At 39.0% G+C, this 13,829-nt stretch overlaps 1 protein-coding gene and 1 pseudogene across 1 annotated transcript in view; one reads left to right on the top strand and one right to left on the bottom strand.

Annotated features, from left to right (window-relative positions):
- Positions 1-3,335, top strand: part of LOC140324840 (uncharacterized) — a 16,120-nt gene extending 12,785 nt beyond the window's left edge. Inside the window, exon 2 of the mRNA XM_072402967.1 lies at positions 2,637-3,335. Within this exon, the coding sequence (XP_072259068.1) occupies positions 2,637-3,335 (699 nt within the window). The remainder of the gene's footprint in view (positions 1-2,636) is intronic.
- Positions 1-13,829, bottom strand: part of LOC140322834 (uncharacterized) — a 317,266-nt pseudogene that overhangs the window by 300,453 nt on the left and 2,984 nt on the right.

Here is a 13,829-nt window from a genome sequence, read left to right as displayed (position 1 = left end):
ATTTTCACTCTTAAAGCTAACTATTTTCCAGGACTAAATGATGCCTTTAGTTTCAAGTCTTTTCTGTAACTGTATTGTTTAATAATTGCCTATATGTTCTATTATGGAAATCAACTGCCAATAAAAAGGCATGATCCAATACATGTTCATATGAATTGTCCTAACAGAAGGAGAACGCAGTTTCATTACGCTGCCTTATAATATACTGTATTATATTATGTTCATATTTTATTATATGTGACTGCTATGGAGGTGTGATACACTTTTTTGTATATGATATACGGTATCTGTATAATACCAAAGCTGATTGCTATGAACATTTGTTGTTTATTAATATCATATATAAGCACATGTACTTTTACTATTTGAATATTCAGCAGATCTCAATGTATACATATATAACATCTAAATCTATCTACATTATCTTATTCACTGGACTTGATTCTGTTGTGCAATGCAATGGATTATGTAGAGACGTGTCCCCCTAAGGAGGAACTAGGCATGTTCCTTCCCCTCCCCTAAGCTTGACTTGCAGGGACAGGTGCACCCAGAGTTACTCTGTGTGCACCCTGACGCGGTCCTGCCTCTATTAGGGGTAAATGCCGCTCCTCCCCGTATATCCCTGTCTTATTAGATGGAGATACAGTGAGGCAGCTGCTCTCTGACCGGCTGTAGCACTGAGTCAAAGAGGGGAGGGGGAGGGGGAGATGCCCTCCCTCCTCTGCACTGGACATGACAGGCTGGAAGTCACATGCTCTATGATGAACACTGGGGGATGACGTTTTTTAACACCGCCCCTCTGACGTGACATCATCCAATAGCCTCAAGGCTATCCCCAGACCTATGGTCTGAGCACGTGGGGCAGGGGGCGGTCCTATTAAGGGAATGGCGTCCCTCAGGTCTTCCTCTATGCTGGGTCTCCAGCCATAGATCTCCCTACATACTAAGTTAAATGTTTGAACAGTGATCAGAAGAAGGAACGAGTTGAATCATCCAAAGCCAATTTGGCCCATTTTGAAGCTGCACAGTACTTTACTTTTTGGCTAAGTCAGTGACTGAGGATGAAACCTGGCTCCACATCTATCATCCTGAACCCAAGGAACAGTCAAAGGAATGGCCCCACAGGGGGTCCCAGCGGCTGAAGAAGTCCCAAACCCAGAAATCGGCCAAAAAGTCACAGCGTCCGTTTTCTGGGACAAAAATTTTATTCTGTTGGAGGACTACCTACCTCAGGGCTCTAGGTTTACCGGACAGTTTTATGCTAACCTCCTGGACCAGCTGAAGGAGGCAAGTAGGAGGAAACGCTGTGAAAAGTTGACCAAAGGGGTCCTTTTTTTTGCAGGACAATGCACCTGCTCACACGTCCAATATTGTGGTTGCCAAATTGAACACCCTGGGTTTCTAATTGGTCCACCATCCCATTCCCCCTACTCACGTGACCTGGCCTCTTTGAACTATTATGTGTTCCTGAATTTGAAGAAACACCTGAAGGGGCAACATTTTGAGGACATTATCTAATGTCAAAGATGCTGCGTAGAGCTGGTTTGCAGCCCAACCAAGGGACTTTTATTTGAATGGTCTAGAAAAGCTGGAACTGCTCTGTACCAAGTGCATCAGTCTCAGGAGGGAATATGTTGAATATATCTGTTATTTCATAACTTTGGCTCTCTTCTTTCTGGGCAAAGCCAGGAACTTCTCGGCACCCCCTCGTATTTTGTCTAATAGTCAAAGCTTTATATTTATTTTGTGGTATTTAGGGAACAATAACCAAAGACCACAAAGTATCTGTTTTCACAATTGTTTTGTTTCTGGTTAATCAATCATCAAGAACCAATGTAAAGTTTTTATATCTGCAAATAAAGTATGTTCAAACCTAAAAAATATCCTTCACCTTAATATGATGACTGCATTAGTTATTCACATCTTCTGTGCATACAGAAAAAATAACTGTTGATCTTGCAAGGAAATCCAGCAATTTTTTTTTTTTTTTTTTTTTTGTGTATGTTTTATACAACAGCAGCTTTTAACTTATGCAAATATTGGACAGTCAGCCCAATACCAGTACTAGTCAAGGTACAAAGCAGTGAGCTTTTTAATTGGTTAGTGGTTGCCAGGATGTTGGGTTGCAACAGCTCATGAAAATGTTCACGGCTTTATACCTTCACCAAGAGTTTAGTGCCCAATATTCTGATTATTACAAATGGCCCTCTGGGGGCTTTAGCCTAATGTTCACAAGAAGCAAAAAACTGCTTACCTTGCCATTCAAATGATTTACTAGGCAAACTTTAGCTCCGGTTCCAAATCTACATTTTTACCTCAATTCCTCCAAGAAACTCGGTCATGACATTTAATAAAAAGATCAATGCAGCACTTATTAAAAATTCACAATAAAGCTTGTTAACACATATCAACATTCTTTTTTTTTATTGATGCAACGGAAACTACAGCGGGGAAAAATAATAAACTCAAACAGCAGCCACAAAACCCCTTTGTGCATTTCACGCCAAACCCACAATTTTTAAAAAATTATTTTTTAAAATTGTACATTTTTAAATGCTCTTAAATTCTGCTTCATGTTATTTTATAAATGTATATTATAAAATAAAATTTCACATAAATCTTCATTTTCTTTACAGAGTTTAGAGCTAAGCAAGATGAGTCATTCAAAACAGAAGATGTTTTCATGTTCTGAATGTGAAAAGTCCTTTAGTCGCAAAACAAATCTTACCACTCACCAGAGGATTCACACTGGAGAGAAACCATTTAGATGTTCAGAATGTGACAAATGTTTCAGAGTAAAGGGAAATCTTACTGCACATCAGAGCATGCATACCGGGGAGAATCCATTTGGATGTTCAGAATGTGACAAGCGGTTTGCACAAAAATTCAGTCTTGATAACCACATAAGGATTCACACTGGAGAGAAGCCATTTGGCTGTTCAGAATGTGACAAGTGGTTTTCACGAAATAGTTATCTTGTTCTGCACCAGAGAATTCACACAGGGGAGAAACCATTTCAATGTTCAGAATGTGAGAAGTGCTTCTGTACAGAGGGGACATTAGCTACACACAGGAAGATTCACACGGGGGAGAAACCATTTCAATGTTCAGAATGTGACAAGTGGTTTACACGAAAAAGCCACCTTAATATGCACCAGAAAATTCACACAGGGGAGAAACCATTTCAATGTACAGAGTGTGAAAAGAGCTTTGTAAGAAAGGTAGATTTTGCTGGACACCAAAGAATTCACACAGGGGAGAAACCATTTCAATGTACAGAATGTGACAAGTGCTTTGTAAGATTTTTTTTTCACTGCTTAACCCTCCTATTTTGAAGCAGGGTGCCGCACAAAGCCCAACATCACAGTCAGGACAGTGGAACCTGGTTTCCTTGTGGATCTTCCTTCCTCTGTCATCGGGCTTTGAGCAGCAAACCACGCACATCCGTGTAGGTGCTGGGTTAGTGGGTCAGTGAAGTGACGACCGGTCAGGCGTTCTGGGTTGACAACGATAGCAGCACGACGTCCAGTTCTATTCATAGCCACTATGAATTCAGAAACTTGCAAAATGAAGTCTGAAATATTCACAGGCCTCTATTTTTCCGTACAGAACGTAGGCATTCCATGCTCAATAGGATGCCTGAAAATCATTTTGTAGTACTTCCTTTGCTGTTTCTACCTCGCTGGGTAGAATGTCATGGCTTGGTCAGCTCTGTCGACACCTCCCATGGTGTTGTTGTAGTCAGTCACCACCTGTGGCTTCATCACTTCTTTCCCACGTTTTGTGTGTACTATAACTGTGGAGGCATCATGGACAGTACACATCTTTTGTGTCACACCATCTCAGGGCCATCATCTTTCCTTTCTGCCAGGCAACAATTTCTCCTGTTTTCAGCTTCTCTTTTGCAAACAGTGCTGGCAGGTTCCATAGGCATCTGTTCTGTGTTGCAGAAGGAACTCATAAAGCTCAGGAGAAGTGTTGAAGTTGTCAGTTGTGACACAATAGCCCTGATCTAGCAATGGCTCAATGAGGGATAGCACTGAAGATGTTGCCAATCCATAATGGCTGTACCTGGGGTTAAACTGTGTCCCTTTTCCAGTGTACAGCACCGTATTCCATATGTAGCCAGATGAGGATTCGCACAGCATATACACTTTCACGCCAAATCAAGACCTCCTTGACGCAATGTACTGCACCCAGCTGAGCCTCCCCTTGTAAGCCATTAGACTTTCGTCAATGCTGACATCTTTCTGGCACATAGGTTAGCTGGAAATTTTTTAGAATCATCTGAGACACATCCCAAAATTTGTTCAGTTTTGGTGCGGGATCGATAGTCTCATCAAATTCTTCATTGTTTGCGAAGTGCAGGTACTTCATGATTAGGCAAAATCAGTATTCTGGCATGACAGTGCCAAAGAATGGAGTGGCAATCAGTTTATTCTTGGACCAGTACCACTTCTGCATGGGTTTGCCCACAACTCCCTGCAGGATCACCAAGCCCAAAAACAGCCAAATGTCATCCTTGGTCACAGGTTCCCACTTTCTGCTTCTTGCAAACCTCAGGTGTGGAGCACCTTGTTGTTGTCCAACGTACCTGCATTAAACATAATAAAAAAGGTCTTTTAGAATATGTTCTTTTATAGTGTGGTGAAGGTTGCAAGTAATATGTTCACAAACACAGAGCAGCTGTTAGCACTGCAGGTCGTGCCGGGGCCGCTGCTCCTAATCGCAGGCATGGGCGCCGGGTTCTATCTCTCAGGTAACACTACCTATGTTCCATATCAGTGTTTCCTCCATGCTGAGACTTGCTCTGTTTGTGAGCTGGCGTGGGTGTGTCTCTGAGGTAACACACACACGCCCTCTGTTTTCCACAGCCTATGGCTGATGTCCTGCAGGGATTTAAAGGCACCTCCTATTACAGGAAGTTGCCTGAGCAATCTCTGGCTTACCAGCATTACCCTGTGTTTAGTGATTTATCTGACTGCTTTCCTGTGTACCGGACCTTGCTACGTTTTTGGACCTTGCTTGTTTGCTGCCTGACCCTGACCTCGGACTACGCTTTTGGACCTTGCTTGTTTGCTGCCTGACCCTGACCTCGGACTACGCTTTTGGACCTTGCTTGTTTGCTGCCTGACCCTGATCTCGGACTACGTTTTTGGACTCTGCTTGTCTGCACCCTGGTCTTGACTCCTGTGGTCAGCTGCCACTGGCCTGGGGATTGTTCTGGAGTGGCACCTGGTAGCTACCCCGCAGCCCAAGCCTATCCTCACCATCAGAGGCTCTAGTGAAGACCGGGTGGCTGCTTAGTTACGCCCCTCTAGAGTTTACCTGGCCAGCGGCACAGTGGGTCCACACCTTCGTTCATAACAGCAGCATACATGTTTGCATAAAAAAAAATAAGCAAAACATTTAAAAAAATGTTAAAAGTTAGCAAACTGAGCAGCATACGTTTGCATGTTTTTTTTTGTTTTTTGTTTTTTTTTTTTTTTATATAAAAGCAAACACAGAGCAGCATATACATGGTTGGATAAAAAAAAATTAGCAAAAAATTTCAAAAAGTTAGCAAACACAGAGCGGCTTACCTGTTTGTCTCCGCAACCATTTGTTTTTGATAACTTCATTGGTCAAAAACAACCTCAGGTATGCCAGGGTATCATTGGATTCAGCCTCAATTTTCATCCCAGGTGCCCCAGTTAATGGAAATCTTGGTGGTGTTGTCTGGTCCGCATCAAGGTCAATGGAGCACCATGTGCACACAGCACTGACCTCAGGTCCAGAATCCTCACTCAGTTCACTATCTCTGATGACAAATTAGACAAGTTACTCCAAAACAGCGCTTGCGCCGGTGAGATGCCTTTTGGATGCCATGGGGTCAGGTCTCCTGTAATCAGTCAGGAACAATCAAGGTCAAAGACAAAGTGATCAGATTATACATTCAGGAAGTGATTATAAGTCATCAAAAGGTCAGCTCAAGGTCAGGGCTAATAGTGAGCAAAATGTAAATCAGGGCACTGGGCAAGGATGTTTGGTGCACTAAAATATGTATTTGTACATTTATTATGTGTTTTTTTGGTGTTTTATACTGTAAAAACTGTTTAAAAGCAGATTACATTGTAACACATTTCCTCATTTGAACACGTCTCTGACCTTGAAAGCCCCTGGAAACTTACAGGAAACTTGACCATATCTATGGCTTCCAAAAGGTGTCTCGCCAGCGCAAGAGCTGTTTTCAAACAGCTAGAAAGCAGCGATAGTGTTTTAGAATCACTTGTGGAATCGAGCGATAGTGATTCACCAGTGAAAGTGAAAACAGCGACAAATCTGGGCTTGAGGTCAGTAATGTGCGAACTTGGTGCTCTATTGACTTTGGTAAGGCTCAGGCAGTGCCCCCAAGATACCCATTTACTGGAACTTGTATGAAAATAGATGCTGAACACAACGACCCCTTGGCATACCTGCAATTGTTTCTGACCGATGAGGTTATTGATAAAATAGTTGCTGAGACAAACAGGTACGCTGAACAACAATTAGCTGCTCCACACCTGAGGTTTGCAAGTGTGAACCAGTGACCAAAGATGACATTTGGCTATTTCTGGGCTTAGTGATACTTCAGGGAGTGAAGAAATGGTATTGGTCTACTAATGAGATACTTGCCACTTCATTCTTTGGCACAGTCATGCCAGAGTACAGATTTACCCTGATCAAGAAATATTTAAAAATTTGGGAAATATCTCAAATGATTCTGTGTGCCAGAAAGAGACACAGATAAACGTCTAACGGCCTACAAATGGATACTCAGCTAGGTGCAATACATTGCATCAAAGAGAGTACAACTTGGCGTTAAATTCTACATGCTGTGCAAATTGTAAACTGTCTACATTTGAAATTAAGTCCTATACACTGGAAAAGGAACAGAATTCAATCCAAAATATATCAAAATATCTAACAAATATTAGATATATCCAAAATATTTAGCAAATATCCAAAAAATCCAAAACAACTAGGGAATGGCAAAATCTTCTGTTCATTAACTCATTGAGCCATTGCTAAATCAGGGCTGAACTTTGAGTTGCTTCAGATGCGTATGGAACCGTTAGGGCTAACCAGCACAACATGCCATGAATGTTTGCAAAAAGGAAGCTGAAGACAGGAGAAATGGGTACAGTCCATTAGGCTATGACCCCAGGCTTGTAACCTGACCTCTCTTGCTTGCTGCCTGCATTGACCCTGGCCTTCCTCGACTATTCTTCTGCTTTGAGGTTTTGTACCGTGTTTCATCCTGCCAACCCTGTTGTGCCCAAGCACTACAACCTGGCAGTAACCAGCAGTGCAACATCATCACCACTAGGGGCTCTGTCGAAGACCTGGTTACTGCTTAGATTCTGCGCCTTGGCCCTTCCTATTGCTCACACCACTTCCATGCAAGCAGTTGCGCCCCCCTAGTGGCCCAAGTGTGAGACCTACCATAGGTATATATTTTAATATAAATATATATAGTTTTAGACAAAAGCCAATTAACCTATCTACATGGAATGCAGCATATTTCTGAGGCTGATGCCATCTATTTCCATTGGTTAATTGTTAGGATGGCACATGTTTGGGTTCCAGTTGTGCTTCCTTGATTCTTGGGTTTGCTGCTTGTTGGAGAATAGACTCACTTAACCCTGGCCAGTATGACTAGACTTGGGATAGTCTTGCTCCCATTGCAATTTGTCTTGGGAAATATCTCTGAGGCACAGGACTAGGATTCCAGTTACCTTGGATGCCAGTCTTAAACGGGGAGCCCACAAGTATGGTACATCGCCTATGGCTTTCCTTTCAAAAGGTGGTCCCATTTCAATCGGGTAAATGGTGGGCTGTCCTGAGACGTTTTGAAAGCCTTCGCTTTGCTCTTGTATCAGTAGAGAGTCAAGGTACCTGTGAAAAGGACAGATCTACATTGCCAGACAAGGTGAAATGAAGATTGTCTGTTTCCATCAAGTCAAAGTCATATTTTTTGTTTCTTATGGACAGAGAAGCATCTCAACGTTTCTGTCTCCTAACCACCAGCTTCAAAATATGTTGCCTGATCATATGAACATTAAAGAAACAACCTGGGAATACACCAATGGGACTTTCACGACAGTTATTTTCCATAAAATCTTCAACGCTTTATTACAAAATATTTCCAGTAAAATTGTCTATAAAAATTAAGAACATATCATATTTGCATGACACAAATGCTGAGATTATTCTTACCCAACGCGTTTCGCAGGCAAAGTCCACTTCTTCAGTGATGCAATTCAACACATTTATATATCTCAGCACTACAATACAGAAACTGCTGTTATTGCCATGTATCATGTCATATTCAATACAAATATTAAAAAATATACGTCACGATCTCAATATTCAGTAAATATCTACCAGTGACTCTCACAATATATTAGATACACTTTGAAAGGAAGTGCAGAGGCAAGCACAGGGTGATAATTTGTGATTCTACAAGATAAAATACAAATATGATCATATGGGCAGATCATTTATGAATCATGAGTGGCCTCTGGGCACACACTGTTTGGAATTGGAAAGGTGTTAAATTATGATGGCTACTTCTTTTCTTTCTTGCCAGGACTAACTTTTCCAGGGCAGCATTCTATCACTGATTTCCCGGGACTGAATGCCAACTTATTGAAAGGCAGAGGCTCCTAGCTCCCAACCTTTCTCTGTGGTGGCAGATATGCAGCTCAAAGCTTGGAATCATCTATAAATAGATGCCACAATATATAGAAAGTTTTTATTTGAATGGCAGAACCAAGGGTTTTCTTTGTTAACCCATCACCAGCACAGGTTCCAGATTTTGCTGCATTCAACTGTGGATGAGGAACCCGGGGTCAACTTGTGTCAGCCCCCACAACCACCAAGCGAGTGGAACATCTTTGGCAGTGACAGTTCTTCAAAGCAGTTGTGAAATTGGTCAGTAAAGTCATTCTTTTTAGCATAGGCCTATTATCCTACAAGAGCGCCCCCTTCCATCCTGTCAAGGACTGCTCAATAGGAAAATGGACTTGGGAGATGAATTTCTTTATCTACGTTTACCATGACAAGCAAGGTTTCAGAGCCATGCATCTTGGAAAGGATCTTCCTGAAAATGTATATGAATCAATCATTGAATGTCTTGTTTAACCTCCCTGGCGGTCTGATTATGTCAGTATTTTTGTCAAAAGAGGTACACTGTTTTGCGTGGAAACTTGTTGTTTAATATTTTAGGCGTGTAATTCTTAAGACTAACTCCCCGGTATGATAAGGTTTGAAACATAAATCATAAATTAAAATGTAATAAATATAAATAATATTTATAAAAAAAATCAATTTAATAACTAGTAAAAAATTTAAAAAAAAATTAAATTTGTCCAAATAAGGGTACAATAATAAACTAAAATAATGATAAACTTTTGGATTTATTATTTGGATTTATTTTTAATATTTTTATCACTGCGATCAATATTTTAAAAGCAGATTACAATGCGGTAAACCCGAGCCACACTGGAGGTAGCTAAAAAAAAATAAAGACTTACCTGGTCCCATCAGCATCCTCCAGTCCTTTTCGTCTGTGTGCGGCCATCGCTAGGGGCATGGTGGGAATTCAATACAAAATAACTGTATTTAATGCAATACACTGGATTTTCTATGTCCAAAAGCAGTATATTGTTATTCATGAACATTTATTTTACAGTGTAATATATTAGAATGAGTATAATAAAGTTTGAAACACAAAATCATCTCAAAGTTTATTAATAATTTTTTTTTTTTTTTTTTTATTATTTTGACCTGATTTTGTGTTTCAAACTTTATTATATTCATACTATTATTTTATACTGTAAAATACATTTTCATAAAAGAGAATGTACCACTTTTAGACATATAAATCTAGACAGAAATAAACTGCCCTGGAGGTTAAAGAACACCTGCAGGGGAGAGGGAAGTTACTTTTATAGCTTTGCTAAGGTGGTCCTATGGAGATCAAGGAGTGGAACCAACCCAACGGTATGGTGTTCTCTTTTGTATGGGTTTACAGGGAAGGAAAATGACAGGTAAGTATGACAACAATTTTTCAACAATTTTATATTATTAGTAATAAACAGTATTTATTTGCATATTATGCAACGCTGTACACACACACAGATATATATATATATATCACAGGATAATTGGAACCTTTGTTCTGAAAAACAACAATGATTTCGGTCTATCTGATGGGGCTTTTACTGGTTTTCTTTCTGCTGTTTGAAGTCAAAATTGGTATTTAAAGATTTGGATTACTGCTGCATAAAACATTATATGCCTTTGCAAATTATGTTAATTCTTGGTATGATAAAAAACAAACTTGACCAAATTTTTGCACACATTGCATTGCATACACATTGTATTCTTCATATCCAATACTGATAACTCTACTACAACAGATTCATCTGTTTTTTAGATTTTAAAACAAACTGTACTCTGACTGGTAAAGATAACTTGAGATGAATCGTGAAGCCATCATGACCATTGAAAATCAGTGGTGTGTAGGGCAAACACGCTGCAACTGTTTCTAAGAAATGGACAAAACCAGAGACCATTTTTAGTAAAATAAATGGTATTTTACATTTACTTTAATTGTATGTGTGCCATGAGACTTAACTAATATATGCATTACAAATAAACATTTTAAATGAACAGTAAGGCTGCCTACACACGTGCAAAAATTGTTGGTGGAAATGAACGATCCACGACAGATCGTTCGATAATTAACAAAAAAAAGTGCACGACTGGTCAACGACACATACGAACAAGAAATCTCGCTGGAAACGAACAACCGTCCTGGAAGATCTGATTGGGCGACAGTCGTTGGCAATCTATTTTGGGTACAGTCGTTCAGTGATCGTGGATTGTTCTGTGATACTTTCTCCTGTACACGTCACTTACTGCATCGTTTGAACAATCGTATCTAGTGTGTGTACATTATTGATGGATTATTTTTGAATGATCGTTACAACATGTACAGAATTGTACACAATACAATCGTTCAAAATAATCGTAAAATTTTTTTATCTCTTCAAGATCTGAGTTAATTAAAAGACAAGCACTACAATGGTGGAAGTTGGGATTAAGCATCAAGCACTACAGAATCACTTGGAAATTGATAGATTGCAACGTTTTAGAGATGGTTTAAGCCAACAGGACTGTTTTTCCTGTCCTTTTTCAGCGATGCAATGTATGTGCCATTTTCTCATAACACCAATATGCTAAAAGTGTCATATACCTGTTACCACAAAAAAAAAATGAATGCCATGTGGTCCAGGGGCCTTGGCCTTGATTTAATAAAGTTCTCCAAGGCTGGAGAAAATATACTTCCATCAGTGAAGCTGGGTGATCCAGCAAACCTGTAATGGATCTGGTCCAGGACTAAAAACATTTGCTAACTAATACCTAATTACTTTTAGGAAATCCATTCTAGGTTTGCTGGAAATACCCAGCTTCACTGATGAAAGTGTATTCTCTCCAGCCTTGGAGAGCTTTAATAAATCAGGGCCTTTGTCTATCTTAATTTCCAATTCCAAAGAGACACAAACATCAAGAAAAATATTAAAACAGGTTTGGTTTCAGAGATATTTATTTTTTAGTTTACATGTAACAAACTATTTTTTATAGATAATCAGATAATTTATTTGCACCTGAGGTATGCTTTGCTATGTCCTTATTTAATGGTAACAGTGTTTTAATCCATTGTGTATAACATCTACATTAAAAACGTGCACTTGCAATGAACATAATTAAATAGCATGATATACATGAAAGGATATATTTTTATGATAGCATACAAACTATATATTGAGCAACATAACATAAATTAGCTCATTAGTTATAAAATATGTGATATGATGGCGAGGAAATGATAGCATTAAATATAATAACCTAACATATAAGAATAATAAAATAATATATTACACAATTACAAATGAAAGGAGCTTACTAAACCTGGTCAAATATAAAAGAAACAAAAAATGAAACTTGAAAGGACCATTTACATAGGAAAATTATAGTAATTGAAGCCAAGAAAAGACCACAGAAGTTAAAAGACTTTTACCTTTGCTGAAGTAAATTTAGACACCAAACCCCATCTGACATTTAGAGACGAGGAATCGCATTGACCCTACCTTATATGATGTAGTATTGGGATCCTTCAATTACCCCTTGTTCTTTTCATTTACACCATCCCCTATTCACGTACATGAATTGGCTTTGGACTGGCTAATATGCTTTATTCTGAACAACAAAGGGGTATTTCCAATAGTTTCAGAAGTCAATTTCAGTGTCACTTTGTTTCTATTTGTCTTTCAGGTAGGGTGACAAATTAACACTTGAATGTCTGGAGAAAAGAGATGAATTTCATTTAAATACAGTCAACAGGAGATAATATCATGATCGTAATATCAATGACAAGCCATAGTTGGTTGGGCAGGGTCCTCTCCACCTCCCGTGTCATTTGCAATATACAGATATGGATAATTTGTTGGCGCTTTATATAGTTTACTATTATTATTAATAAACAAATACCTTGAAGGAATTTGTGTGTCCTTACAATTTCATGGGATAGGGTACATATACTAATAATTTTTGTTTTGAAAAATAATTTTTATCCCAAAGAAAAAATTCTGTCCTTCGTATCTTTGGTTATTTTTTAAGCATGTCACCAACCCATGAATGGAGACTACCCGTAGGGTGGCATGGTGGTCTTTCACCTTGCAGCCTCATGTTCAAATCTTGCAGGGTATGGTCTACACGGAGCTTGTATAAGCTCCCTCCTGTTTATGTGGCTTTCCTCCAAACATTTTTTTTCTCCAACACCCCATAAACAACATGTTACAGACATTTTACAGACTATGATACATAGAAACATTGTCATTTACATGACCAAGGTGTCTGAAAAGTGTTGTGTAATATGCTGGTAGTCTAAAAATACATAATATTAAAACCATACCTTTTATGTGACCTTCACTATTATTTTTTTCCGAAAATCATTCTGCATGCATTCAATGAATGGTAAAAAAAACATTAATTTCAATGAGGAACATGGTCCACTGATGTTTTCAGCAGTCCTGTAGAAAATGTTTGTGAAATAACTGGGGCCACAAATGTGCATGTACAAGATAAAGAAGACCTAGTGAAGTTTTCAGAAAAAAAGACTGCAGAGCTAAGGGAAGACCCACGTAGTTAATTTTAGTGGAGGGAGAGCGTCAGGTAAGCTGTACCTACTCAAAATGAGGTGTATTGGCATTTTCAAGAGGACCATGTACTAAATGGACAGTTATCCTCTAGGGAGGGACTCCTAATGGAGACTGTGCTTTAACAGACAGATATGCGTCACACTATCTATAACACTTGTGTGACATAAATGCATACAAGTAATAGAACATTTAAATGTTCATCAAACATCTTTAATGCAAACATTATTTTAACACTCACATGTCAAAGTACTCTGAAATGTTGCTTTCTGAATATTTTCTGCAAACTGGTTAGGAGGAAAATATATGAATGTCTTTTATGCGCATTTACAGCCATGCTGTACACATTTTCCAGAAGATGTCAGCTCATGCACTAGCGCTAAGAGAAGTGATCACTGGGAATCGTGTGTGATGCGTTAAATGTTTATCTATTAACCCCCCTAGCGTTCTAATTCTGTCATTTTTTGATGCAAAAAGTGATCCTATTTTTTTTGCGTAGAAATTTTTGTTTATATTGTGGGCCTGTAATTCTTAGGATTAACTCCCGGGTATAATTATTATATTTATTTATTATATTAGAAT

This window comes from Pyxicephalus adspersus, chromosome 2 (assembly GCF_032062135.1).
Source record: "Pyxicephalus adspersus chromosome 2, UCB_Pads_2.0, whole genome shotgun sequence".
Lineage (NCBI taxonomy): Eukaryota > Metazoa > Chordata > Amphibia > Anura > Pyxicephalidae > Pyxicephalus > Pyxicephalus adspersus.
Note: the sequence above shows the minus strand (reverse complement) of the source record. Positions and strands in the feature narration are given on the sequence as shown.